Raw genomic sequence first — 24,817 nt, forward strand, 5'->3', positions numbered from 1 at the left:
TTAAAAGGTCAAAATGACGTTATATAATGATCGATTGAGGTTATAACTGTGTAATTATCTTTTAAAATATTTTAAATTAAAGTTAATACGTTTTGAATAAATCCTACAATGCAAGTGTAAATATGGCGAAATTTTTAAAAAGCATAAAAATGTTTTAAGTAAAAAAATGATTTGCCTAGTTGACATGTTTTTGCTATTAAAACAATTTCTTTTGTTGATAAGCTCGTCAATTTTATTTGGATGATTGTGCATTAAATCACTCAATCATTTGAAAAAACAGTTTCTTACCTTAAACTGAACATTTAGATTTCTATTTGCAATAAATGTAATCCCTTATAATTATTTTAACTTTATAGGCAGCAAAATGTGTATCCAAAAAATCCACCCGTGTTTCCAAACTGCACAACGTTCAATGGGCTATTAGGATTTGTTAAATATTTTCTTACATCAGTTAATTATTGTTCTTATTAAAAATTAAACATAACGCGTAAAGTGAAAAATGTTGGTTCATTATATCAGCCAGCATACACGATTTAACAATATAAAGATACAATTATTTATATAGCACAGTATTGAAGAAAAGTAAGCGTAATAGTAATAGTAATAAAAATGTTAAATTTTGATCATATCAGTTGCTTGGTGGTCTGACTTTTGTTTTTGTTAAGTTGAAAAATAGCAGTACACAGAAAAATATTACTAGCTGCTCAGACGAAATTTACTGAGAGAAAGAATTAATAGAAGCATATATGATCGTTTTAGGTTTTGATTTGAATGCATCACATAGTATACATTCAATTTTACATGCAAATTTTTGCGGCACTTACAAAATTTTAGCGGTTATTGATATGAGATCACATTAATGTCATTTTATTCCCTGTAAATATGCCACTTCAAACGTTCTGTAAAAATATATACACACGTCGTTGACAAGAAAAGGGACTCGATTGGAAATAGGATATGCAGCATTCCAAAATTCATAAAGCGTAACGCATGTGTTTGTGTGGAGTCAACAAGGTTTTGCATTCAATGCAGATATTAACAAATTTGAGGAACTGTGCTCATGGTTTCCAACCACCCACGCAAACCAGTGAAGAATTACACACTTGAGAATGAAACTATGATTTAGCTGAGGCTTATTGCGGCATGTGAACCATTCTCCAGCATTTTGCATTTCATTTGTTCCAGCGGCATGGCTTATAAAATAAGTGATGCTTGATGTGTAGCTGCCAAAATCACTCAAATTGCTTCAGTTTGCACAAAAACTGACAATATAAATGACTTGTGCCTTAATCGTGACTTTTGAGTTAAATGGGCAAATTAAAAACCAAAATAGTAAATTGGACTAGATTGAAATCATAAAAGTACCCACCAAACAATAGCCCTAAGGAAATATTTCAAACATCTACCAAGTACCATGTGTATAATTTTCGGTACACCATCTGCTTGAGCTCATAATTCAAACTGTTGAGCCCATCAGACTTAAAACGGTCTCCCCCAGAATTGAGTTTTTCGAGCCGAGACTGGCTTGGCACCTCCTTTTTGTGGCTCAACATGTAATAACGGGCCACGGGAGGCTCAAAACGGTCAATTTGCATACCCTGTTCAACAATGCGGTTATGGAAGTCGTCATCTTCGCCACCCCAGCCGTAAAAAACATTGGAAAAACCATTCACAGACTCGAACTGCTCCTTCGTAATGGCGACAGCACCACCAAAGATACTTGAATAAGGCAAATTGTATCGAAACGTGTTCACGCTGACCGTCATGTGTCTGGGATTGGTTGAGCAGGCGTAAATGTTGGACAGCTTCTGGGGCAGCAGGTCGACGTCGTGGAAGACGAAACACTCACTTTGGCGATCAGCCTTTAGAGACTCGGCGAATCCAACGTTAAACAGTTTGGCTCGGTTGAATGGGGTGTTGGCCACCTGCTCGACCACTACAATGTGGTAGTCGATCATTTGCCTCTGTAGGAACGCGTGCATGAAGTTTAGGAAGGTATCCAGGTGCTCGCGCCGGTCCCTGACAATGTTAAAAAAATATTTAGCATATTCCTCTATGATGACAGGTTATCATTTACTAAGAAAAAACATATCTACAGCATAAATTAAGTCATCGTCTTGAGAAAACATGCTAAAAAGGCACCTATTTTCGTTAAAAATAGCTATTATTTTGTTCACCTGTATGGTATAATGATTGTTGTCTCGTATTGAGCCTTGCAGTCTTTTGGGGACCACTTCCCGTTCTCCACGGCCTCGAGGTCAGCTTCCTCCGCCCACGTTGGGTACAGCAAAACATCATCCTCGTCAGATATGCTAAAATTGCATAGATTCGGTCCAAATTGATGAGGGACTAGATTCTTCTTAATGTCTTCTTTGTAAATGCGTGGGTACGTCTCCGAAGCGAATCGGCCGGGATGAATCAAATAAACAAAGATGCCGATGACTGCCATCCATCGTAGTAGTTGGATGATTTTTCTCCAGAGATAGCTGCGACTCAGAGCCATGTTTTCTTGATTGCTCAATATCCTCGAGTGCCGATGATAACAACACTCCTTCACTCATAGTAAATACAAAGTCTGTAAATGTATGAACATTTGATATGAATTAATAACATGATCAACATGAACAAACAAAATGACTTACAAACATTTTAATTCATAACAGCATTCTTTCCTTGATTGGTACATCTTGGTTATGTATGAAAATATTTCGTTGTGACAATAAAATGTGTAAAATATATATTATAACCCTCAGATTTGAAACACAGATAAATTATTGCTTCTCTTCAAATCGATTAATGCTTCCTGTGTCCCAAGCTGGTCCCAAGTCCAAATCGACCAAATCGTCTCTGGTTCTGCAATCTTATCTCGGGTAATATTTGTTTACAAATGCAGCACATTCACAAAATATCATGCGCGATCATGCGTCAGCAGTCCAATTCATTAATATGTATTTTAGTCTTGTAGTATGGTGTGATCTTCTGGCTATTCCGCTCCTGCCTGCGCAGTACAAAAAAATAAATAATATTAACCGATTGTGGTATTTTTTGTTTGTATGTACATAGCTAATTTAGTATTATGAGTAATATGAACTTTTATTGCTAATGACCACACTGTATGTATAAATTATTTATCATATCAAATTGAAAATTAATAGAGATCAAAAACTATGTACATACTTGTATGTAATGTATTTGATTGGAAATTTAATCAAAATTGTTTAGATTTACGACTTACAATTGGAGCGATTGTTGAACCGATCAATTAAACTAACCGCGGTTTCATTAGTAAACAAGGCATCAAAAAATCGTCTACATTCAAAGAATGTAAATCTTAAATTTCGCGCCATCGCGTTGAGTCACATGGTGCAGCCGTGTTTTGTCATTGAGTTTCACTCTCGGTGCCCCTTGGTGGCGCTGCTGCTGTTGCTGCTCTCCTCGTCGTCGGCCATTTCTAAACCGCACACAGCAATCGGCGGCGTGTTTTTAGTTAAAATCGAAAATGAAGGCGAAAGGACAGGTATACCTTAATTTACTTAAACTAAATTTGCTACTTGTTTTTCGCTCGGTAAAATAAGCCTCAAATATTGTGGCCTGCGTCTGAATTGCACAGTGAAACGGCGGCCGAAATTGTTGACAATCCCATAACACGTGTACCGCACGACTTACCCTATGCTGATGATGATGGGACTCAGCTAAAATAATCATTTGCTTGACTCTTTGTTCCTCAAATGTGATAAACTGACCCTATTTTTATTATTCCAGCTGAAGGAATACGAGGTGATCGGCAGGAAACTGCCCACCGCCAAGGAGACGACAACCCCTCTGTACAAAATGAGGATTTTCGCCCCTGATGCCATCGTGGCCAAATCGCGTTTCTGGTATTTCCTCCGCCAGCTCCGCAAGTTCAAGAGCTCCACTGGTGAAATCGTCAGCATCAAGGAGGTGAGATTTTTGCTCGACCCTCACATTTACACCCTTTAAATTCCTCTCAACGCTTGGCTTGTCTGCTGAGGTCACTCCTAAGTACCCCAATCTACTTTTAACATTAAATATCATATTTTTACGTTTATCTTTAGATCCCTGAGAAGTCGCCGACCAAGATTAAGAACTTCGGCATCTGGCTGCGTTATGACTCTCGCTCAGGCACCCACAACATGTACCGCGAGTACAGAGACCTTAGCGTCTCAGGAGCCGTCACCATGTGCTACCGTGACATGGGAGCTAGACATCGTGCTCGTGCCCATTCCATTCAGGTATATATTTCCTAGCAAAGGAATGAACATTTCTCGCAAGAAATCATTTTGATTTTGGTCCACTATTACTCTGAAAAAGATTTGAGTCAATTTTGCGATAAATCTGGTTGATACAGTCGTCGCTGCAAAATCTTGTTGCTGACCTCCTTTTTATATTTTAATTTTTGTGCCCCCGAGATTGAATGTTCATACAAAATTACTCTCAATTAACTTGGGCCTTGAAAAGGATTACTAATGTTTTGTTGGTTATTTCAGATCATCAAGGTCGAGCAGGTTATTTCGAAAGAAACCAGGCGTCCCCAGATCAAGCAGTTCCACGACTCAGGAATCCGCTTCCCTCTGCCCAAGAGAATCGGACAGAAGACCACCCTTCCCAGATTTTCCATCAGGCGTCCTCGCACTTATTTCTTGTAAATCTGAATTCTTTCTGGTTTATAGTAAGTAATAAAGTGCGCTGATTTTCTTTTGGGAAAATTATTTTTTGCTTTAAACTCACTGCCACCTCAACACTTATAATTTAGGGTTATGAAATTCTGGCGTGTTTATGTAGAGTCCAACCCACCCGTTACCCATGGGTTTAACCGGCGTGTTTTTAAATCATGATTTTATTACGTCCCAATGCTGACCAATCTAATATTAAATCTTCAAAAATCGCTAAATATTTTTAAGTTAATTTAGTTTATGCGTTCAGTATTAATATAAATTGGAAATGGAATATTTATATCTTTTCATTAATATTCTATTGTTTGGAATCTTGTAAAATTACATCTATCTGATAATTTATCTGAATTGAAATTTGGAACTCTGCTTTTACAATACGGTACCAAAATAGAAAGTTATAAATTAATCCAAATGCATTTGAGGTTTCATTAATGTAGTGCCTGATCTTATCTAGTGGTAACCTCTTCTAGAAGTTTTAACTTTTTATCGCATTTTTAAACAAAAGGCCTTTACTTGAACCAAATTTTCCTATAATCTAGACAAAAATGATTGAAAATGAAAGCACTAATGAATCTCGACCAAACTTTTTAAGAATCAAGTATATACTAGGCCCTACTTGAGTGTGGTATCTAAAGTTGAGAATAGGATTGCTAGATATCTGAAGTAAACTTCTGGCTGCCAATGCCTTATTTTCTAAAAATTTATTTAAAGGTAATGATTCTTAAATGAAATACATGTGTTACTTTTTCCCATTGATTTATATATTTTGCAGTTCTGACCTCTAAATACAAAAATGATAGTGGTGCTTTGGTTTGTTATGTCTACTAGTTTAACAAGTATTGCCATCAATGCATTTCAAAAATCAATATAACACAACATAGTAAAGAGGATTATTTTCCGCAGCTAGTACGAAAAGAACGAACCAAAAATATAATTTAAAATGATAACAGCACAGCTCGCTTACGGTCAAATTAAGATGTGGGACAGCCGGACAGTTTGAGGGTTGTTATTTACTCTAATAACAGTTATTATAATAGAAGAGCCCATATACACAAACCTACTGAGATTCTTAGATTGTTCACAGAGAGAAGGAGCAGATTTTTGCGGACTTGATAGTCTGATGTCTATAATTATATTTTTACCCTGCTGATTGAGGAAAGCAGAAGAGTGAAAGAGCAAGTTTGTCAAGGAGAAATCTTGATTTATAAGAGAAACTGAAATTGGTTCTCCAGATTTTGATGTGTAGATTTCCCCTTGAGGTGAAAAGTAGTGATCCGGGGTCTCTTGTAAATAATCATACAGCATGTATATATATCAAACAGTCGTATAGCAATGAGAATGATATGAGAATATTTTCCAAAGTGATCATCTACAAAAATATGAGAGCTTTTTAGAAATTGCGCACGTGGTTCTCATTCATATAGAGTTTTATTTGTGAGAGTAAAAGTAGTAAACTCGCTTTTTGCATCTTGACCAGACCAAGTAGCTCACGGTAATTTTGCAATTTTAAAAACGAGAATTTTTCCACGGCTCTTGGTCGGCCGTATTATTAAATTACGATCAATTGTCCTTCTGGAAAGAAATCGCGACCACCTGGCGAGGCGTTAATAAGAGGACAGGTGCCTCACGAAGAGTCGAGAAGCCAAGGGTGGCGGAGACACTCAGCAGCGGTTGCCCTTTCGTCAGGGTCGAAAGCAAGCATCGGTAGCAGGAAACTGGCAAACTGCTGGGCGGCTGATTGGTCCCATTCGTACTTTTCGGTCAGCACGTCAAGCAGGCGCCATGGCTTCAATTTTGTGATGTGCCGGAGATCTCCTATAGGCACGAAATATTCATTCTATTAATGGTGGCTTCTACGCTGTTTTTCGTTTTGCTAATATTTTCACAAATAAAAAGCCTCTTTAATTTAATTCCCTTTAGAGCCATGAAAAGTTCTATATTAAAACCGGTTTCAGACGGGCTAAAAATAAATTTAAAAAATTAAATTTGCCGAAAAAATCTTAATTGATGGAACTTTTTAGCTTTCACTTATTTTTACAGAGTATATATATTTCAAACTTTGATCAAATCTTACGCCAAAATTGATTTTTTAAATAAGCTTGTTTGTGTTAAGTATTTAAAAATTATCGTAAAGTTTTTCATAATTTGAACTGTTTTAACTATAACCAAAATCCTTGCCTTTTTTATTGAAAAACTCTCTTGAGTATTTTCCGCCAAAAATGATGTGCTCTGGAATAATTCCAAGCAGTTCCATGATGTGTGCTAGGTGATCCTCGTCTCGCGAGTAATCATCGCCCGAGTGTGGCTCGAAAAGAAAATCTCCGGTAACCAGCTCAAAAGCCTATTTGAATACGAACGTCGTAAATTATATCGAGGAAAATCAATAGCTATTGATTGCTGACCATGCATGCCGTGCTCCAAATATCAGCGGGGGTGCTGTAGCCAGAGCCTAACAAAACCTCCAAACTGCGGTACTGCCTCGTTTGAATGTCTTCAGTGAAATGGTGATCCTACGAGAAGAATGAAGTGAAATCAATTCTTATTTGGTATAAATAACAACATGTGGCAATCATTATCAGACCAATATACATATAAAGTTATATAATATTCAATTTTTTTATGACATTGCAGTTTTCTGAATTTGCTTTTAGTGGATATATCTGCATGTGATTTATTTCTCCAGAATTGTTTCTATTTTCAATAAATTATTTAAGTAAAAACGATGACCAAATCAAGCAGAAAATTTTAGAACTATATCTACTAATATAAAATATACCAATAAAAAATCAATCTCACCACCCAGCAAGCGTTTCCAAGGTCTGCGATTTTGACTCTAACGTCACACGCCTCGAAAGCGGGGTCAGGATGGGCGATGATGTGCGACCTGTGGTCAGGACAGGACGCCACCCTTCGGAATGTGTTGTCTGAAAAAATTCGTTTGATTTGGTTCTTAACTTAATATTTTTCTCCTTTTGTCTGACCTGTGTGGCCTTCAGGAAGCAGCGTGTTGGGCAGTTTAGTGTCCTCCATGGCTTGGCTCTCGCTGCGGTTCAGCGGGATGCGCTCCCTGGCCGTCGCGTGCCCGTTGCACAGCTCTGCGGGATTCTCTTGGTTCGGAGCGCAAGCTACCACCTCGGCGTGCTCCATTTCTGCGAAACTCCGCCTATTTTCCAAGCCTATAACTGATCAATTATCGACAAATCACAACGCTCATCAGAATACTGAAGAAATATGTTTTATTTTTTCACAAATTGAAGTTAGAATTTTTACGAACTTGAGCAGCTTGATAAGGAAAGAATATGCTTCAAGAAAAATGTCCAGATTTTTGCTTCGCAATTATTCCAATGATTTCAAATTTTTTTAGATCATTTTTAGAGATCATTAATTTTATGGGAAAATTTTAATCAGCATGTCGGAATGTGCTGATTCAAAACCTCCACACAATTTTTGCCGATCCAATGAATTTATTTTCTCCACGACTGGAGAGGTACTTACAATTCTTCAGCTTGCGACCGTCCGAGCTGTCCGACGAGCCCTGAATGAGCGACCTAACAGATGATATGATGGCCCCGGCGCTGATGCTGGAGCTGAGCAGTCTTTCGCTGGGCAACTCCCAGGAGGTGAGCGCGCCGAGGGCGCTGCTGCTGCGGTCAGACAATCGGTCGCTGATGCCGCCGTTGTCCGACTCGCAGTCGCCCTCGGAACCGGTGCCCCGCATCTCTTGCTCCACCAGTGAGCACTGGCCCTTGGGCCTCCGCTTCAGTTTTTTCCGCCTCAGGGTGGCCCGCTGGAAAGGCAGACGCGCCGGCGGCGTTAGCATGCCGCTCTCCACCACCGACACGGCTGACACGCTGAGCTTCTCCTCTTTCAGGGTCGGCGCCGTGCATACTGCGGATCGAAGACAAAAATGAATAAATTTTAAGACGGTTTGATCTTTCCTTAACTAAACACTCCTTCCTAAATTATGGAAAGAAAAAATAAGGGAATAAATCAGAAATCACAAAGTCCTTTAAAACTTAAAAACTTAAATTATTTTTACACACGCACAAAAATATTTTGAAAAATAAATATTTATATAATTGGTTGGAGAAGTAAAAAAAATTGATTTCTTCTACTATAGAGATCTATCAATTTCAAAGCAAATTAACGCTCTTTAAATTTACAGCCTTAATTAATTAAGGATTTCTCTACCTCGTTTGGCCCAAAATTAAAATAACATAATATTGTATTAAATACTTGCCTAGAGATCCAGGCAGCTTGAGTCCCATCTTCTGCCACTGCGTCGCATCCGAAGCCAACTTTTGAATATAGCTGTGCGAGACGCAGAGCAAAATGTTCTCTGGCTTGATATCTGTGTGGATTATCCTGCATTTGGTGTGCAAATAGTCCAAACCCTCAAGCACCTGTTGATGCCAAGTACGCGTTCAAGGAAAGCTAGGATATTTATTTGTGCTCGCCCTCACCTGTCTGATGATGGCCTTTACGTTCGGCAGCGGAATACCCTGGTAGTTGCTCCTGATGATCAGCTTCAGCAAATTTGAGCCCAGCACTTCGAAAACCATGCAAACGTGGGTGCCGTTGACCCCAGAGATCTTGAAGTCGTCCAGCAGAGCCACCGTTTTGTCTTTTTTCGGATCACTCGCGTCACTGTCACGCACCTGGGAAGAAACGGAAACCTCATCAGCCTATGAAATTAATACCAAGCAAGTTGTTACAAAAGTGAGAAAAATTTCCGAGGTCAAAAAGGAGCGAATGCAAACTTTGTTCAATGGATATAAGTTAAAAAATTAAACTCTGTGAGTAAAATAACAAAGCAATTTATTAAGTAGATGAATATCAGAAATTTTTGTTTCTGAAGATGCAAAAATATATTAGCTTTAAGAAAATGTAGTTAATATTTTTGAATGCATTGCAAAAATCGTCAAAATCGGTGCAAATTGAAATCGGCAAAGTATTTGTGTGGTTAAGTTTAGAGGCAAGATTTTTTTATCAAAAAATTCTTTCCAGTCACACCCAAAAATTTCGAAGAAAAATCATTTTCTTCTTACACATTTGAGCAATTTGATTTCGTCCAGGGCGGTCTCTGTATAGTGGGAGGCGCTCTTCACCACCTTGAGGGCCACAAACTGCTTTGCTCTGCAATCAAGATAGGAACAAAGACAGTCAGGAGCGTTTTCTAGGCCACTGATCGACACAATCTGTCGATTGGTGTGGCTGGATGCATGGAGTGCTCACATCAGATCCCAGCAAAGCCAGACGGTCGAGAAATGGCCCCAGCCAAGTTTGCGCACCACGTGGTACCTGCCGTGGAAGAGGTCGCCGATTGACACCGGGTGGTACCCACCTGCCACATATCAATGCAAATTGAGTAAATACGCAAATTTCAACTGCCCAGAGTTCCAGCACCTATACCTTTGCAGTAGTCTTTTGGGTCTTCCTGTTCGTCGTCCTCGGAGTTGTGTATCACATCTTCGTCTTCGTCCGTCTTCTCTGTCGACTTCCATGGCTCTGACCTATTTAAACATAAATACGACATTTGCCTCTGTTAAAATATGTTTTTAAACAATTTTAAGTAATCAAAAATGCGCAAAATAAATTTTTACGTTTTAGAAATCTATTAAGAAGACATGCTGATATTGAGTTACTTTTAGCAAGCGTTTAAAGTGCATTGTGTCAGTTAAATACTTTGATAATTTTGATTTAGACTTTAAATCATTTTATTTCATATATTTATTTGAAATCAAATCCCAGTACTACGAATGCTATTTTACTACGTGGCACAAATATCTTTATTAGTACATCAAATTAAATGTGGCATTTTTTGATAACAAAAAATGGTAATCCAGCTATGTGCAATTTCACTGGTGCACAGGGTGCAGTTCAAGCCCGGACTTCGATATGCTGGGGACAATTTCTCTACAGAAATGATTTTCTAAATTGATTGAAATTTCATCTTATTCTAATTATTCGAAATTACTTTTTTATCGGCTAACAAACCGAGTTAATCGTCTGCATTTGAGCCCAGCGCACTTAAGCCTTAACTCCACCGATTCATTTGCTTTAATTGCACGTTTAATTAAATCCTAACTATTCAAAGTGAGTGGTGCTGAGAGCGCATTAACGAGGGCATACGGCGTGTTTCCATTAGTCACTCAGATGGGGTGCAAAGAATTTCGCGTCAACGACCAAAAAGCGCACGTCACATTAAATGCGTCTCACTCAAGTCGTCGTCTTTAGGCCTGCGAAATTGAAAAGGAGTGTGGTGCACTCGCGGCTAGCGCGATCGCAAAGAACAAAAAGCCGGGGAGAAGCAGGCGCGCGCACACCCTTTCAGCGTCTTTAAATTTAGCGATCACATGTGCGCAAACCGTTTAAAAAAAAGCAGCCGGAGAGATTTGGCAGGCGGCCAGCAATTGGTGCCTTAGCCGCTTTTGAATGCTCGGCGATACACACAAAGGGCCCGGAGGATGAGAGGAGCCCGTCCCGTCGGACCTCTCTCGCCCTATCTGCAAGGTGCACGCAAACACAGAGCAGCTTGCAAAGGGGCGCTTTGTCGGCCAAACGCTCTTGCTCTGCTGACATTGTGCTCGCGCGCTGGGCACACTGTGTGAGCGCGTCGCTGGTGAAAGGGGAGCATATTCATCTTCGAAGATATAATATACTCCCCCGAGCGTTGGAGATCATTAGTTTTTCCTTGGTGGTTCATTTTTTTCACCCCGCAGCTGGATGGACGAGAAAAATCTGTTTTGAAAAAACAGTTCCGTTTCGATGAAATTTTCCGGCTGGAATACAAATTGCGTTTTTAGATCGATGCAGTCTGACCTGATGTGAACTTACAATAAGTTCAACTGTCTAAATTGTTTAGTTCGTCAATATGACAATGCTCATTTATTTATAATGAGATTCTATTATATTGAGATTCTCACATTTATTTTTATCTCAACCCCCTAGCCCAATTACAAAATCTAGTGTCTTTCTGGATAGACGAAAATGGTACATCGATAAATTCGTCTCTTCAAGTAATCTAATATGTACATTTATCTAATCATCATGATTGAATAAAAACAATCTTGAAATTTTGATTTCACCCCATGTTAAATTCAATTAGGATTTACTGCGTTGGAGCTCCTTTAACTCAGAATCACCGTCAAGTTAAATTTTTTCCCTGTTGTTAGTTTTCATAGCTATAGTGCATTAAAGTTCACCACGAACTAAAACATCGCATCCCTTATAAGAGTTTCCATGGTATTAAAATTCATTGTTTTGTTCGCCAAATATGGATTAAAAGAAGGATCTCTGCGATTTGCACGGGGGAAAATAACAATCTCCTGAAGAGAGGAAAAACACAAACGTGTGCTGGGGCGCAGCTGGCAGAGTTGTGACACTGTAGCGGTTCCCGCTTATTGGCGTTAACTTAGTTTGTAACCTTTAGATGTCACTTGTAACTGTATGATAAGCTTTTCTCATTTACCCTGTATAATCCACCTTCACTGACCGCTCACCTACGCACGCATACGGTCATGTCGCATTTACCTCTCCGGCCGGGAGTATAATGTCGTGCGCATATATGACGCTTGTAATAACTTATAGACCCGAAGATAATACCGGGGTAAGCATTGTATTTAACTGTGATAATAATTATTGTTATTCTCGACTCGCATATTGATGCGTTAATTAATTGTTTATATATTGACTTTCCTTTGAGATTTTATTGTGAATATTTATTATGTAATATTTACAGTCTTAATTATGGATTAAATCTTCGTCTACAAAGGAACCAGATGCATTTCCTTTTGGCTCGAACCGAGTAACCCACAACACCAAAGAGAAGTGGAGCGGAAGCGGATCAACGGGAGCCAGATTTTGCATGACGTATGCAAAAAGGATAGAAAGAAAAGCGGCCCGGTTTCAGCATCAGCTGCAGAGCAACGCGCACGAGAGAGAAAGGCGAACGTATATCCATCTATATACACACACAGAGAGAATCGCCAGCGCACGGCTGCATGGGAGGGAAAACGTGTGCGGCACAAGTGGAGCAATGCACCCTTTTCCACTGCTGGCCTAGTTCGTTCGCCCTTTTCCATGCAGCGCGGCGACAACTGCCACCGGTTTGTTTCATTTGATTGTGTGTCTCGTCCTTATTCCCTGCGCTCGGCAAATAATACACTAGCTGATTGCCCCGGCGCTTGTCGCCGCCCGCCGATTGACTCGGTCGTGTGGCTTCTTCTCGCGGCTGACGCGGAAAATGATGTTGCGGACGAGTGCGAAAACCAACACTATCTGTCCACGTTTGCCTTGCCGCCGGCATGAAATAAAGACGAGCGAAACAGCTGACTCGAGGGAAAAGCCAGAGTGTCGGGCTCAGAAGGGATGTTTATTTTATAAATTGATTCGATTTTTGAAACTGTACAATATTAGTACCAATGTAACAGAATTTTGTAAATTATAAACCAATGATATTAACTCATATTACTAGCATTTAAAAAGCCTCGTTTATTTGCTCAGATTAAAAGATAGCTGCTTAGTTTTTTAAATTTAAGTGCATGGTAAAAAAAGAGAATGGAAAAATAATTGTCAGAATGAAACAGAACGTGACGCACTATTTTTTGAAATACAGAATTTAACAAATATTTTGCAGTAGTAATTTGTTTTGCATATAAAATACTAAAAATATTATCTCTAAAAATTTAATCTTAGAATTGTATTGTGTGGTTAATTTGTATGAACAATCATAAATCTAATGTTTGTTATTTATTATCCACTAAAGGTTGCATCCTCCTGTTTGATTTCCAATAGTTTAACCTTGTGTTGCATTGTGCTGAAATCATCGTTTTGACGCTATCATTCGCCATTTTTCTCCGGCCAAGATATCTTAGAGAACAAAATAAAATTGCGAAAACTGTCTTCCATTCCCAGATTCCACTTTTGGTTAATCCTTTTCATCCTTATCTTGTTTGTTCCATCTCGAAATGCTAGGACAACTTGTCGCTAGCTGTTTGCGTTATTATTATTGAGCAAAAATCTGATTATCTTTTGTAGTGTGAGGCGAAAATCTCATTTCGCCAAGTATGTGGAGACAAACAAAAAGTGCCGAGTGCTGCTATGTGTGTATAATTTCTGTTTGGCAACAAGCGTTTCTTTTGTTTGTGTTTATCTTTTGTGCGGCCACCCACTCTCAGCAGCAATTCCGTTTGCATTTCAAAATGTGAAAATGAGCCGTTTTGTTTGCATTGAGTGTAGGCGAGTTCTGTTGTCGAGCTGCTGCTCCAACTTCTCCATTGTTTTAACTCATTCGTTTTCATTATGCACTCCACGGAGCGTGTTCAATTTGGAGCAACAAACCTACGCCGCAATCAAATTACAGCTGGAGAGAATGACTTTGAACTGACGGAAAACGTTAAAAATGATTAAAGCAGAGTTAAAGTAATTTGATGACTTTCATGTTTAATTAATATTAACTATTTAATTAGAGGAATGAGCTTCCAAGAAAATTTTAAAAACTGTTAAAATTACCTATAAAATGAAACTAAATATGTAATTGTGTTCGTTTAAATTTAACTATCAGTTTTTTCTCAAATAATTTTTTTTTAAACAAAAATTCAAAACACTTCGAGGAAAATTGATCAGTTATTCATCACAATTAAAAAATTCCCACTTTTTTAGAAGTAATATCTTCTGTATCAGGAAGCTGAGCTATGTTAATAATTTTCAATAAGCAGTAAAAGTAATTAAAAAAATAATATGCTCACAAGAAGGGGATGTTTGTAGGCGTTTCGTGCAAGCTGGCCTCGTCGCTGGAGGCGCTGGAGGAACTTCGGCTGCTAAAGCTGCTGTTGGTGGTGCTCGGCGCCGGACTGACGGACCGCCGCCTCCAGCACGTTTTTCCGCGTCTGCAACCGCCCCACGGCCGCCTCCGGGCCACCACGGCCCCCAGCACAACGCAAAAGAGCACCAATATGATGCCCAGCACGTGAGCTGCGTAAGGGGGTCCGTCGGAGCCCGCCGCGGCTCGATGCGTGGCGATGGACTCATCGAGGCACTGTGCGAAGGATGCCCCGCCGCCGACCAGGTTCACCCTGAGGGAAGGATTGCCTTTGCCAGTGGTCTCATTCTCCCAAGAAAACGAGTCCAGTTGATTTTGACTCAATTTTTACAAATAAGGGAAAGTTGAAGGACGGGGATTAATTAGTATTCTTTGCATCGTCAGGCTTTCTGATGAATGACGAGGCAAGCAATTCATAATAAAAAATCATTCTACTTTTAATTTTCGAGTGTTGAAATTTTTAAGAATTTGTATATAAGTATTCAATAAAATTCCAGCCAATTCTGAACAAATATCAGCTGGTGCTTCTTGACTGCACAGGGCATCTATGAAAGAATTGATAAATATTTGTTATATATGCAATTAAAAAACGGATTATTTGCGTGAAAACCGTAAGCCTGCTTTCATTAACCAATTTTTAAGCACTTCAGGTCTCTGAATTCCCTTGGTAACAAATTACATTGCAATATATTACCAAGAGACTGATCTTCTTCGCGCAATTGATATCATTGTCTTTTTTTATTGCAATTAATAAAGAGCTTACAGCCGATAAGCACCAGCCAATAATTCTTCATAATTGGCTGGATTTGGAAGATTTTCAATAAACGATCAATCAACTAATAGGAGTCTATTTTTACCATATTTTTAATATTCACGTCCTTCACGTCCTTCTACTTAAATAATGATAAAATATGGCATATCGACGTACAAAAAAAATATTGAATTTCATCCTCATCGAGTTCCAGGCAATCCTTACCTTAGGGTGTAGTTTAGGCAAGGGCTTCCATCCAAAGACAACCATTCGAAGCGCATGAAGAAGTGGTTGGCCGCCGGACGCGCCAAACACTCGCCGCCCGACGCCATTTTCTGGGTCCGATGTCAGTTTCGTAAAAAAAACCTCACACGGATTCTCGCATTTTTTCCTGCTGGCAGAACGTGCGCTGTGTCATTTCTCCGTATTTAATGATCAGACGCGTTTTCCGGCTAATTAGTTGAAGACTCTCGAACGTGGCCAGAAATTACCATTTTTATCAGCAGGTTACTTATTCTCGAAGAGTCATTTGACTGCGAAGCAAGAGCCCATCAAGCGCTGGAAAGTGGCGTTTAGCGTGGCGTGTGCTCGCGATATAATGAAACGAAAATAGCAGGAAGTCGGCACCTGCTCCTCCGCTATCTATCTCTCCCGAATGTCCAAATAATGAGCTATAGCTATAGCGAGAGAGCACCGCGCGCGTCATAATATTCCGACAGCCTGCAATCGATACGCGACACTCTGCTGTGTGTTGTTATTGAATAAGCCTCTCTTTTGCAAGTGCTCGTCTCTCTACATGCCTATACACTCTTTTTTCTTTTCGAGTACGCATTCAAAAAGCTGCTGCCACCAATGATAACACGAACGCTCTCAAGCTCTCCGCGGGGTTTCTTTCACCGGATCGGCCGCAGTCGAAAACGCCATCCCAGGAGAGCTGCTCGTATGGATTTTTCCGAGTGAAAAAAAAAACTTTGCATGCCAATACAATTGGTTTTAATTCCCGTTCGTCGTGCTTACGCCGCTCTCGCGAGAGCGGTCTAAATTTAGAGGAATTCAAGGTTAGGCAAGCCGCGTGTCACGCGTGTCGTGCCGGTTGCATAAGCGCTTTAGAGCCGGGAGATTTCTCCGCTGATACCGCGACTATGTTTTGAGTTCGCCACAAAAGCAGCAAGCTTGGTCTTTTAAAATAATCCCTTTTTATCGAAGAAACTGCGGAAAACAAACTTAGGAGCAAATATACTTTCGTGCATGAAAACTAGGTTTGTGATTTCGTGGAATTTAAGGTACATTTTCCAATTAACTAGAAGCATATTTTATTTAAAGATTGCTTCTGAAAATTTGTAAATTTAATTCTACATTTTTAACGAGTGTAAAGGATTCTAGTATTCGAGATATTCTTCCATTACAACTGCTTTACTACTTCACACGCTTATTAAAACCCGCGTGAAATGGTCTATTCTGATTTTATAGCCTGCACGCGAAGTCATCGTCATCTTCGTCAATAATTAAAAAAACGCCTCCCTGGCCCGCATCCAACTTTAGGCCATGTGCTGCGATTTTCGCGCGCATCATGCGCAATTCTACGTGTGACGCAGGACCATTTGTCGCGATCGGACAGATTTACGACGTGCTGACTGTAAAAAGATCTGTCAAGATCACAGAAAAATTTGCACAATTTTTGGAAAGCAACAAGCAAGCACAGTCTTTCTATTCAAACTCTACATTTTGATTAAGCTCAAAAAGAAAGAGCCGGGAAACGCGTCTGTTCGAATGGAGCCCTGGAGGGTGCGCGATGTTAATTTACCGGGGGGGCGAGAGTGGTCGTTACCGCAGAGGCGTCCGCATTGTCCGCACTGCAGCCGTGGACACACCAACGCGCGATCGCTCGCACACTGTTCTCACACGAAGCAGACACGGCAGCAAAATAGCGGGCGGCACTCTGCCAGCCCCTCCGCGCAACACGCAAAATTCGCCGGTGGTGCTCGTCGTCCGGCGACTGCAGACGATTAGTTTATTTCCGCGCCCTCTCGCCGCCGTCTACATTAAGCACCGCAAAACAGAGCTGAAACGCTCGAGATTTAAGTCTTCCTCTTTGACTCTCACTAATGGAACGACTTAGGTTTTTTTTACTTTTTCATGGCGTCATCGCAATAAAATTTAATTCAGACAGATTTGTTTGTCTGATAGGAAAATCAAAATGTTTTGACAAATCGTTCAAAATGTGATCTAATGTGATATGCATTTCACCTTCAATCATCAAGAAATGATTAGGACTTCGGTGGACAGCCCAAACTAGTCGGTAACACAAAACGCACCTTTTCCAATGAGGATTGTTCGTTTTTCGTAAATCGCGCGAATATATTGATATTGTATGAGTGGGCTTTGATTTAAATTCTTTTTAATTTTTTCCCTCATTGGGAAAATTTGGTGATTATTGAGATTATTTCGGTTCATTCCCATTATTTACACCTCTGGAATTCGATGTTAAACATAATTTATTATTTTTTCAGAACTCTTAGCTGAATCCTGATGATGGTGATGGCATTGAAAATTGAATCTTTTCGTGATTTGGAAGTTTGTTAACTTCTGACGGTTCATTCCCTTGAGTTTCACTCTTTATCGAATCATGGTCAAGCGGACTTATCATAGACAATCCGCAGGCACGCGAGAACGCGATAACAGTTTGGATTAGGGAAAACGAAATAAATCCTAGAAGGTCGGAATAGCGATGAGGAAGAGGAGAGTGGAAATTTTCCTCTTGGAATCACAACGGTGGAACAATTAAACGAGACATTGAGGAAAGGGGTTTAGAACACACAAAAACTTCCTCGTTCTGCTCTTGACACGCCAGCAGAGCGTGCGTTTTTAATTAGAGGCTTGCTTTTTTGTTATTGCAGACAAAAAAAAATGTAGGTCTATATATATGCCTTTCTCTGGAGAGACGATTTCCTTTTGTCTGACAAAAAGATGGAAAATTGTAAAGCGGTTGTAAACACTAGACATCAAATCCAATCCTAAAGGAACATAATTCTGAAAAATAGCGGGTATCAAATTCATCTCTAAAAATAGTTATTTTCTACACTGATCAAGAATTTAAACAAAACTTGACATTCTTATTAAGCTCTTTATTCAGTTCTATTTTTTATGAAAAAAAAAGGAAACTTGAAACTTCACTTCAGAAATTAAGAGACGTGGATTAAAAGTTTACGAAGCGCGAAAGCAAATTCTGGATTGATTCCAGCGCCGCTCAGCTCAATCAACGCATCGACCGACCTGCCGACCTACTGCTGCTCAGATGAAAAGTTTAATTAGAAATGGATCCCTCTCCCCTTTCTCGTGGCCGAGACGTGAGCGATGCTAACTGCCGAGCCAGGTTTTCCACGCTCGCGTGGCCGGAAAGTCAGTAATGGAGTGGAAAATCAAGCTAAGAAGACGTTTTTCATTCACTATAATGTTAACTCGGCTTCCTGCGCGGTTGAGTGAATCTCGTTTCCTCCGCCGCGTTGCACAATGACGTGGAAATTCAAATTACGACGGCGGTCGGGAACGGCCAAATTAAGATGATTCATCCTTTCAAGCAGTATTTTGCTCAAAGGTCTGGTTATTTTTTACTGTTAAGGCAAAGTTGACCATTGATGGATAGTCGATCAATATATTAAAAGAGGAATGATATGTAGTGAAAACCCAGGAAAATCATGCATGATTCTTGAGATCCTTGATAATTGAGCTCAAGCTAATGATGCACATCCATTTGAATTATTACTACTATCATTCATACGATTTTTAATCCAAAAACACTACTTCTGAAATGGAAGTTGTTTTTTATTTTCTTGAGAGAACTTAGAGTGCACGTGTTTTTAGTTAAAATATTTATTTCTCTAACCGTAATAAATTGTGCACACATTATTGTATGACCCTGTACATTTTTCTCGTTAAATATTTCCGTGTTATTTTTACCCTCGAGTTTTCCCAGAAGCACTTATAATAAAATAAAAAAGGGTGCGGTGCAAGTCTTGTGTAAACTGAGTATACGGAGAATTTGCCAGTCGATTAGGCGTTGCAGCATCTTTGTTGGATTTGAAGCGAGGCAAGGTGGCGCGGGGCCTGACGGGCAAACAGGTTGCCATGTCAGAGGCAGGCTGAAACCCTTGGCGTGCATAACCAAAGGGCCGTGAGAGCGCGCAGAACCGAAAACGGGGCGATTGCGGCCTAATTGCAGCTGGTGTGGTGCGGCAGGCAAGTCGTGCATGTGCTGCCGCTCGCAGGTACATAAATTGTACGGTGTGTTTATATGTACGTAGCTCGCGGTGTGTGTGATGACTGTGTGTATGTACGTGTGCATGCATGCACGCGCGATCAATATTACACGAGGCAGTGAGAGCAAGGCTGGCATTAGCAAACGAGACCGACTGCAATATACCGGCTGACGTTTTTTTTTTTTATTATGCTGGACAAACCTAGCCTTTTTCTGTCTGTAATTGACGCACACACGGCAGTGGAATTTCAAAAACGAAGCTGAGAGCTGACTGGTTGCATAAAGGCTAGGACGAAAATATTGTTGCTTTATGTGCACGTGTTTAATTCAGATCGGCATCAATAACAAATTTCAAATATTTTTTCCAATATTTATAAATGAAGTTATAATTTTAAATCTTTTTAGTCTAATTAAAACTAAGTTAAAATTTTTGCAGAACGACTCCTTAATTTTATTTGGTTAACCTAGCAGACCACTGTAAATTATTATTATTAAAAAAGGGGGACAATTCCGTAGATAAATAACTAAATCATTCAGGAGCATAGTCAGAAAAAAGCAAACAGCGAACTATTTTGAAGTCAGTCTAGATTATACGTCGGTTGCCTGGGAGGTGCGAGGAATGACTTAGTTTTCCCATGACATGAATATCAGTTAGTAGGTCCTGGGCACGTCAAATGTGCTCACAAAACGACCCAGCGCGCCCTTTCAAACCGCGCACCGTGGCCTCAATTCCCTCCTCTGCAACCGCGAGGCGGGCGCCTTTGTTTTTTACGAGACGACGAAAGAAAAGAGCACGCAGGGACCCACGCAACACACCAAATTGACCCTATATCCTGCATTATGTACGTGCTGCGTACCCTGCTATCTGACAGAGAGGTTCTTGAGTGCCCTACGAGTCGAGTTTCCTGTGCGTGCGAGCTGTTCTGACAGACTTGATTTTAAATCACGACCGTTTGAGTAAATTCACGATTTGCTCGAGATCTAAATTTCTTGTGTCTTGAATCAGTACAGCGAAACAGCTTAGTAAAATCTGTTGCCTTCTCATTTCTCATCGTTGTACTATCATTTTTAAAAACATGTTTTGGCTATGTATTCTACTGTATGGCAAAAACAATAATGCACTAGTTTATATTTTCAACTAAGGCAGTGTAATAAATAGTTTCTCTAAATATGCAACATACCCTTTTTATTGCTCTAGTGCAGAGTTTTATTAAAGCAGACACAGAATTTCGTGAAAAATGTGACGATCTTCTGCAACAGCTCTGATGAGAAATTCTATGGCCTTAATTCTTATTCCAGAAAAATTTAGAACCTTTAAAGTCATTATTAAAATTTTAGAGAAAACTTTTAGTCCACGAGAAGATATAATTAGCATAAATGGTAAACCATGGGAAAATCAGAAAATATTAAAACAGTGCCACATTTAGTTCGCGTTTCACTTTCACAGTTTGAGACAAATTTATATTAAAGTTATCGTTATCACTAGTTGGGGTAGTAGTGGAAAATCGATTTATTTATCTCAGTATTTTAAAATGCAGATTTAAAGGAATGCTAAAGGTCGCTTTTTCACAAATAAAGAAAACCTTGCATATTTTCCTGGATATTTATCCATTCCTATGCAATTTTAGCCAATGCATCTGGATATGAAAAATACGTGGCATAAAAAAGTCCTTGGATCTTAAAGATTTAAAAAAAACTATTTAGCAAAGGCTCATCATCATAATATAATTGATATCTATTTTTATCTACATATATCATTAGAATTGATCCGAAACGCAATTTAGGTAGAGAACGTACAATCTAAAAAGCTAGACAATTCGCTATAGATTCGATCTAATCAATCATATTTGAATTAGGAAGCAAAAAAATCAGACTCAACTCCTCGTATCATTGACACAAAATCTGCAGCTCTTGAACGTATATACCGTGACGAGAAAGATTAACGTCAGAAGGGTTCTCACGCCTGCCTGCAAAAAGGCGCGTCTGAAAAAGGCAATCTGATTGCTTGCGCTCCCATTACACATTCGCGAGCCAATATTTTCGCAGTGCCATAAATCTTTTCTGCCTAGCTTGCTCATTAGGCCAATACGAAAGAGAGAGAACATTTTTCGCCATATTTCCCTTTGGCAGCAGCTCTAAAAATAACCCCCTCTATGTAAATCTTGGCGTGCTCGCTGATATAAAAATTGCTGTTCCACGACGGGGATACGCTAATGGGTGAAAATTTCCTGGAAAGTGCGCAAATATAAGAGAGAGAATATTAAATTCGCTCCAGGCAGTTCTCTCGCTTCTGTGTGCGTATAGACTCTGCCATCACCAGTCTTCTACTCATTTTGCGAACAGACGAGGTTGACAGTTCCCTCATTCCGTAAGTGGAAGGAATTTAAGACCGTGTAAAATTTTCCCCATTAAAGATCTAAAGAGGATTTCCGCTGGGAATCAATTTTTACAAGTTTGTGTTTTTTACCTCTCAATAGAGAACTTTTCGATATCAGGGGGATGTTGCAGATTTATATAAATATTAGGGATGCAAGCAAAATATTTTTAGTATCCCAAATTGTCTGTGAATTATTTGTGTGTGCAAGTTAATAATTTCCAAAACAACTAATTTTTTAAAAACCCTTTACTTGTCAAGGAAATCAACAGTGGATTAATTTATTAAAAAGCTCTCTGATATTGAATTTAAACATATTGTGTCCTATTAATTTCACGCGTTCGACTTTGCAATGCACCCCAATACGGAAACGTAAATTTTAACAGCATGCTTAATCGGTGCGCGAAATTTCTTTTTGCAGGGATTAAAAGCAGGCGTGAAATTGGCGTCATGAGGCCTGATGAATTATTCGCGCGGCTCCTTTGACGTCATTTTTGCATCATGATGAGCCAGCAGAGCCTCAGTCTGCCCAACTCGCGCTCTCATCTCTCTCTCTAGTCCCGCGAGAGTCTGATGAATATTTGATTGCGGGCCCCGCGTGACACACGTCAATTTTAATTTTCTACATCCATCAGTCTGGCAATGTTGTCGCGGCTCTAATTAATAAATCACCTTTACCTGTGTCACACGCCCACGTCACGTTAATTTTGTACAGCCCAACGCACTAATTAGCCCATTGACGTGCCGGCTTAATTAGTTTTGAATTAATATCCCGTGATTGGAGCCACAATTTGACTCTGTCATTTTAACTGGCGATTTGAAGCACAAATTAAATCATTTTAAATTTACAAAGGAATGTTTAAAACCGAATGATATAGAGAGAGGAAAACATATAATCGAATGAAAAGGTGACGTGAAGACAATTGGTTCTGTCTCCTGACAAGTTGACAAGGTGCAGTTAAGTAGTTTTTCTCGGGTAAAACAGACGACATAGTATATAAGGTGGAAGAACAAAAAGCATTCACCCCTCACACGACAAGACACAAGAGACACAAGAGACACACACAGAAAACACTAAAAGCGAGTGAGGAAATAATAAAGAGTATATAGAGCCCTGCGTTGTTGCGAAGTAAAACACGAAAAATTCTATAAAACTCCTTTAAATCATAAATACGACAAACAATCTCTAAATGTTATATTAATTCAACTCATTAATGGTTCGGGAATATTTTTAGCAGTAGACAAAAATAAGTTTCTAGTGGCATAACGCGTTGAAAATATTTTAAGTCAAATTATTTTATTTCGTTATTTGGATGAAGGCTGAACAGATTACGATTTATTAAACGCTTTAGTTACTATTGGAAAAAGAAAATATATAGCTTTAAGAACAACGCAGGACTCGAAAAGTGAGAATGAGAGAGAAAAGTAGAAGCCTGGGCGAACCCTGGTGTCGGTGCGCGCGAGAGAGTGCGGGCTGGAGGCAGTGCAGAAGCCAAGAGGAAGCGGACATTGAGTGTGGCGCGAGCTTTGGCCGCTGCACGAGCTTACCGCTGGCCGCTGGCGATGGCCCGGGAGACACGGGCCGCGCGGCCACGCGCGCCAGCCGCCCCCGCGGGGGCGGCGCCGGCCGTCGGGGGCGGATACGAGTGGCTCTTGACGTCCTTGAGCCAGGGACGCGGAGGCGGCTTCAGCAGGCTGGAGGCAGCCGGCGGCGGCGACAACCCCGGTGGCAGGCCGCGCACGGCTGGCAGCCGCCTCCGCGGCGGCCACTGGGGCCGGGGGAGGCGCGGCGAGCCGTCCGACCACCGCTCGCCCTCCATCTGGCAGCTGTGTCCGCCACCCCGGCTGCTGCCGGGATTACTGACACTGCTCGCCTGCCTGCCTGCCAGCCGCTCCGTGGTCGGAGGCGGGACCGCCTCCGAGCCCCGCGCATGCCCCAGTCCGCTGACCCTCGCACCACGACCCCGCGCTCCACACCACCCGCTCATGTCTACATCGCGAGACCATTTTCCTGCCCAAAATATAAGCAATCTCTGCGGAAAATTCTATTTTTTCATACAAGGCCTACAATAAATAGCAATTTATTTAAAATAATTAGTTGGATATTTGCCCTTGACTCTGGCTGGAGTTATGGGCATATAGTCAAACAATTCTGATGAAGTTAATATAGCAGGGATAGCATTTATAAATTATGACTGTACAAAGCAGCAAAAAGTTCCAACTGCGACCTCTAATTTTGGATTTTTGCTACGAATTTTATCGTAAAATAAAATTATTTTAGTGATTTGGCTAGAAATTGGTAAAATTCGTCTGGTAAAAAAAAACATAAAATTCAAAGGTAGATTTTACGATGATATTCAACTAAATTAAGGAATGAGTGGCTACGAGTGAGAAGACTGCAGATAAAATTAAATCAAACGTTTTTGTGCTTTTCAGCGGACCCGCAAGCCTCCTCAGCAGTATTCCACCTTCAAAACAAAATATTGACCACAGGACAAGCTTCAGAGCTTTAGAATTAAACTAATGTAGAAAAACCATGACAAAACAATTACGCTCACCCCCAACAAGCATAAAAAGGAATTTTACCTTTCCTTCCGGAATAACGCACAGATCGCCAGGTAGACGAGCAGCGAGAGCATTAAATAGAACTGCAGCATGCTCTCCTAATCGACGATTGATCCCATTATCACAGTCACGAGCAAACAGACGCCTGGAGGAGTTTAGTTCCAAATTCAACTAAAGTCACGTCATCATTAAACTAAATAAACACTAAGAGCAGAAATTATCAAGTCTCAACTGATTTTTCAAGGGCACGAAGAGATGCCCTCACTTCCCGCTGCCTTGACCCGACGACGAACTTGAAATACTGACGCATACCGCGCGGCACCTGCGTTGCGCGGGTTGCAGAGCCACACAAATA

General features: G+C 40.2%; 3 protein-coding genes across 10 annotated transcripts; 1 reads left to right on the forward strand and 2 right to left on the reverse strand.

The window, feature by feature from the left end:
- Positions 1–205: 205 nt before the first annotated feature.
- Positions 206–3,347, reverse strand: LOC135946093 (beta-1,4-galactosyltransferase 1-like). Its single transcript, XM_065494142.1, has 4 exons — positions 3,236–3,347; positions 2,643–2,998; positions 2,178–2,575; positions 206–2,019 (listed from the first exon to the last, which is right to left on the reverse strand). Exons 3-4 carry the CDS (start codon positions 2,501–2,503, stop codon positions 1,395–1,397), a joined length of 951 nt encoding a protein of 316 aa, XP_065350214.1. The 5' UTR covers positions 2,504–2,575; positions 2,643–2,998; positions 3,236–3,347; the 3' UTR covers positions 206–1,394.
- A 24-nt stretch (positions 3,348–3,371) lies between these two features.
- RpL18A (ribosomal protein L18A) lies at positions 3,372–4,727 on the forward strand. The gene is made up of 4 exons (XM_065494143.1): positions 3,372–3,517; positions 3,763–3,942; positions 4,077–4,253; positions 4,509–4,727. Exons 1-4 carry the CDS (start codon positions 3,500–3,502, stop codon positions 4,665–4,667), a joined length of 534 nt encoding a protein of 177 aa, XP_065350215.1. The 5' UTR covers positions 3,372–3,499; the 3' UTR covers positions 4,668–4,727.
- Positions 4,728–5,433: 706 nt separating this feature from the next.
- On the reverse strand, positions 5,434–24,607 carry LOC135945042 (SRSF protein kinase 2-like). 8 transcript variants are annotated; one of them, XM_065492420.1, is made up of 14 exons: positions 17,073–17,349; positions 15,494–15,659; positions 14,444–14,770; positions 10,107–10,207; positions 9,930–10,038; positions 9,743–9,830; positions 9,158–9,379; positions 8,935–9,097; positions 8,190–8,582; positions 7,676–7,876; positions 7,491–7,618; positions 7,097–7,204; positions 6,873–7,035; positions 5,434–6,509 (listed from the first exon to the last, which is right to left on the reverse strand). In XM_065492420.1, the coding sequence occupies exons 2-14, from the start codon at positions 15,598–15,600 to the stop codon at positions 6,319–6,321; spliced, it is 2,301 nt and encodes a 766-aa protein (XP_065348492.1). In that variant the 5' UTR covers positions 15,601–15,659; positions 17,073–17,349; the 3' UTR covers positions 5,434–6,318. The 8 variants fall into 8 exon arrangements, with proteins under 8 accessions (XP_065348492.1, XP_065348491.1, XP_065348493.1 ...); XM_065492419.1 differs by having other exon boundaries at positions 15,760–17,349; XM_065492421.1 differs by having other exon boundaries at positions 17,097–17,115.
- Between the last annotated feature and the right edge of the window lie 210 nt (positions 24,608–24,817).

This window comes from Cloeon dipterum, chromosome X (genome assembly GCF_949628265.1).
Source record: "Cloeon dipterum chromosome X, ieCloDipt1.1, whole genome shotgun sequence".
NCBI lineage: Eukaryota > Metazoa > Arthropoda > Insecta > Ephemeroptera > Baetidae > Cloeon > Cloeon dipterum.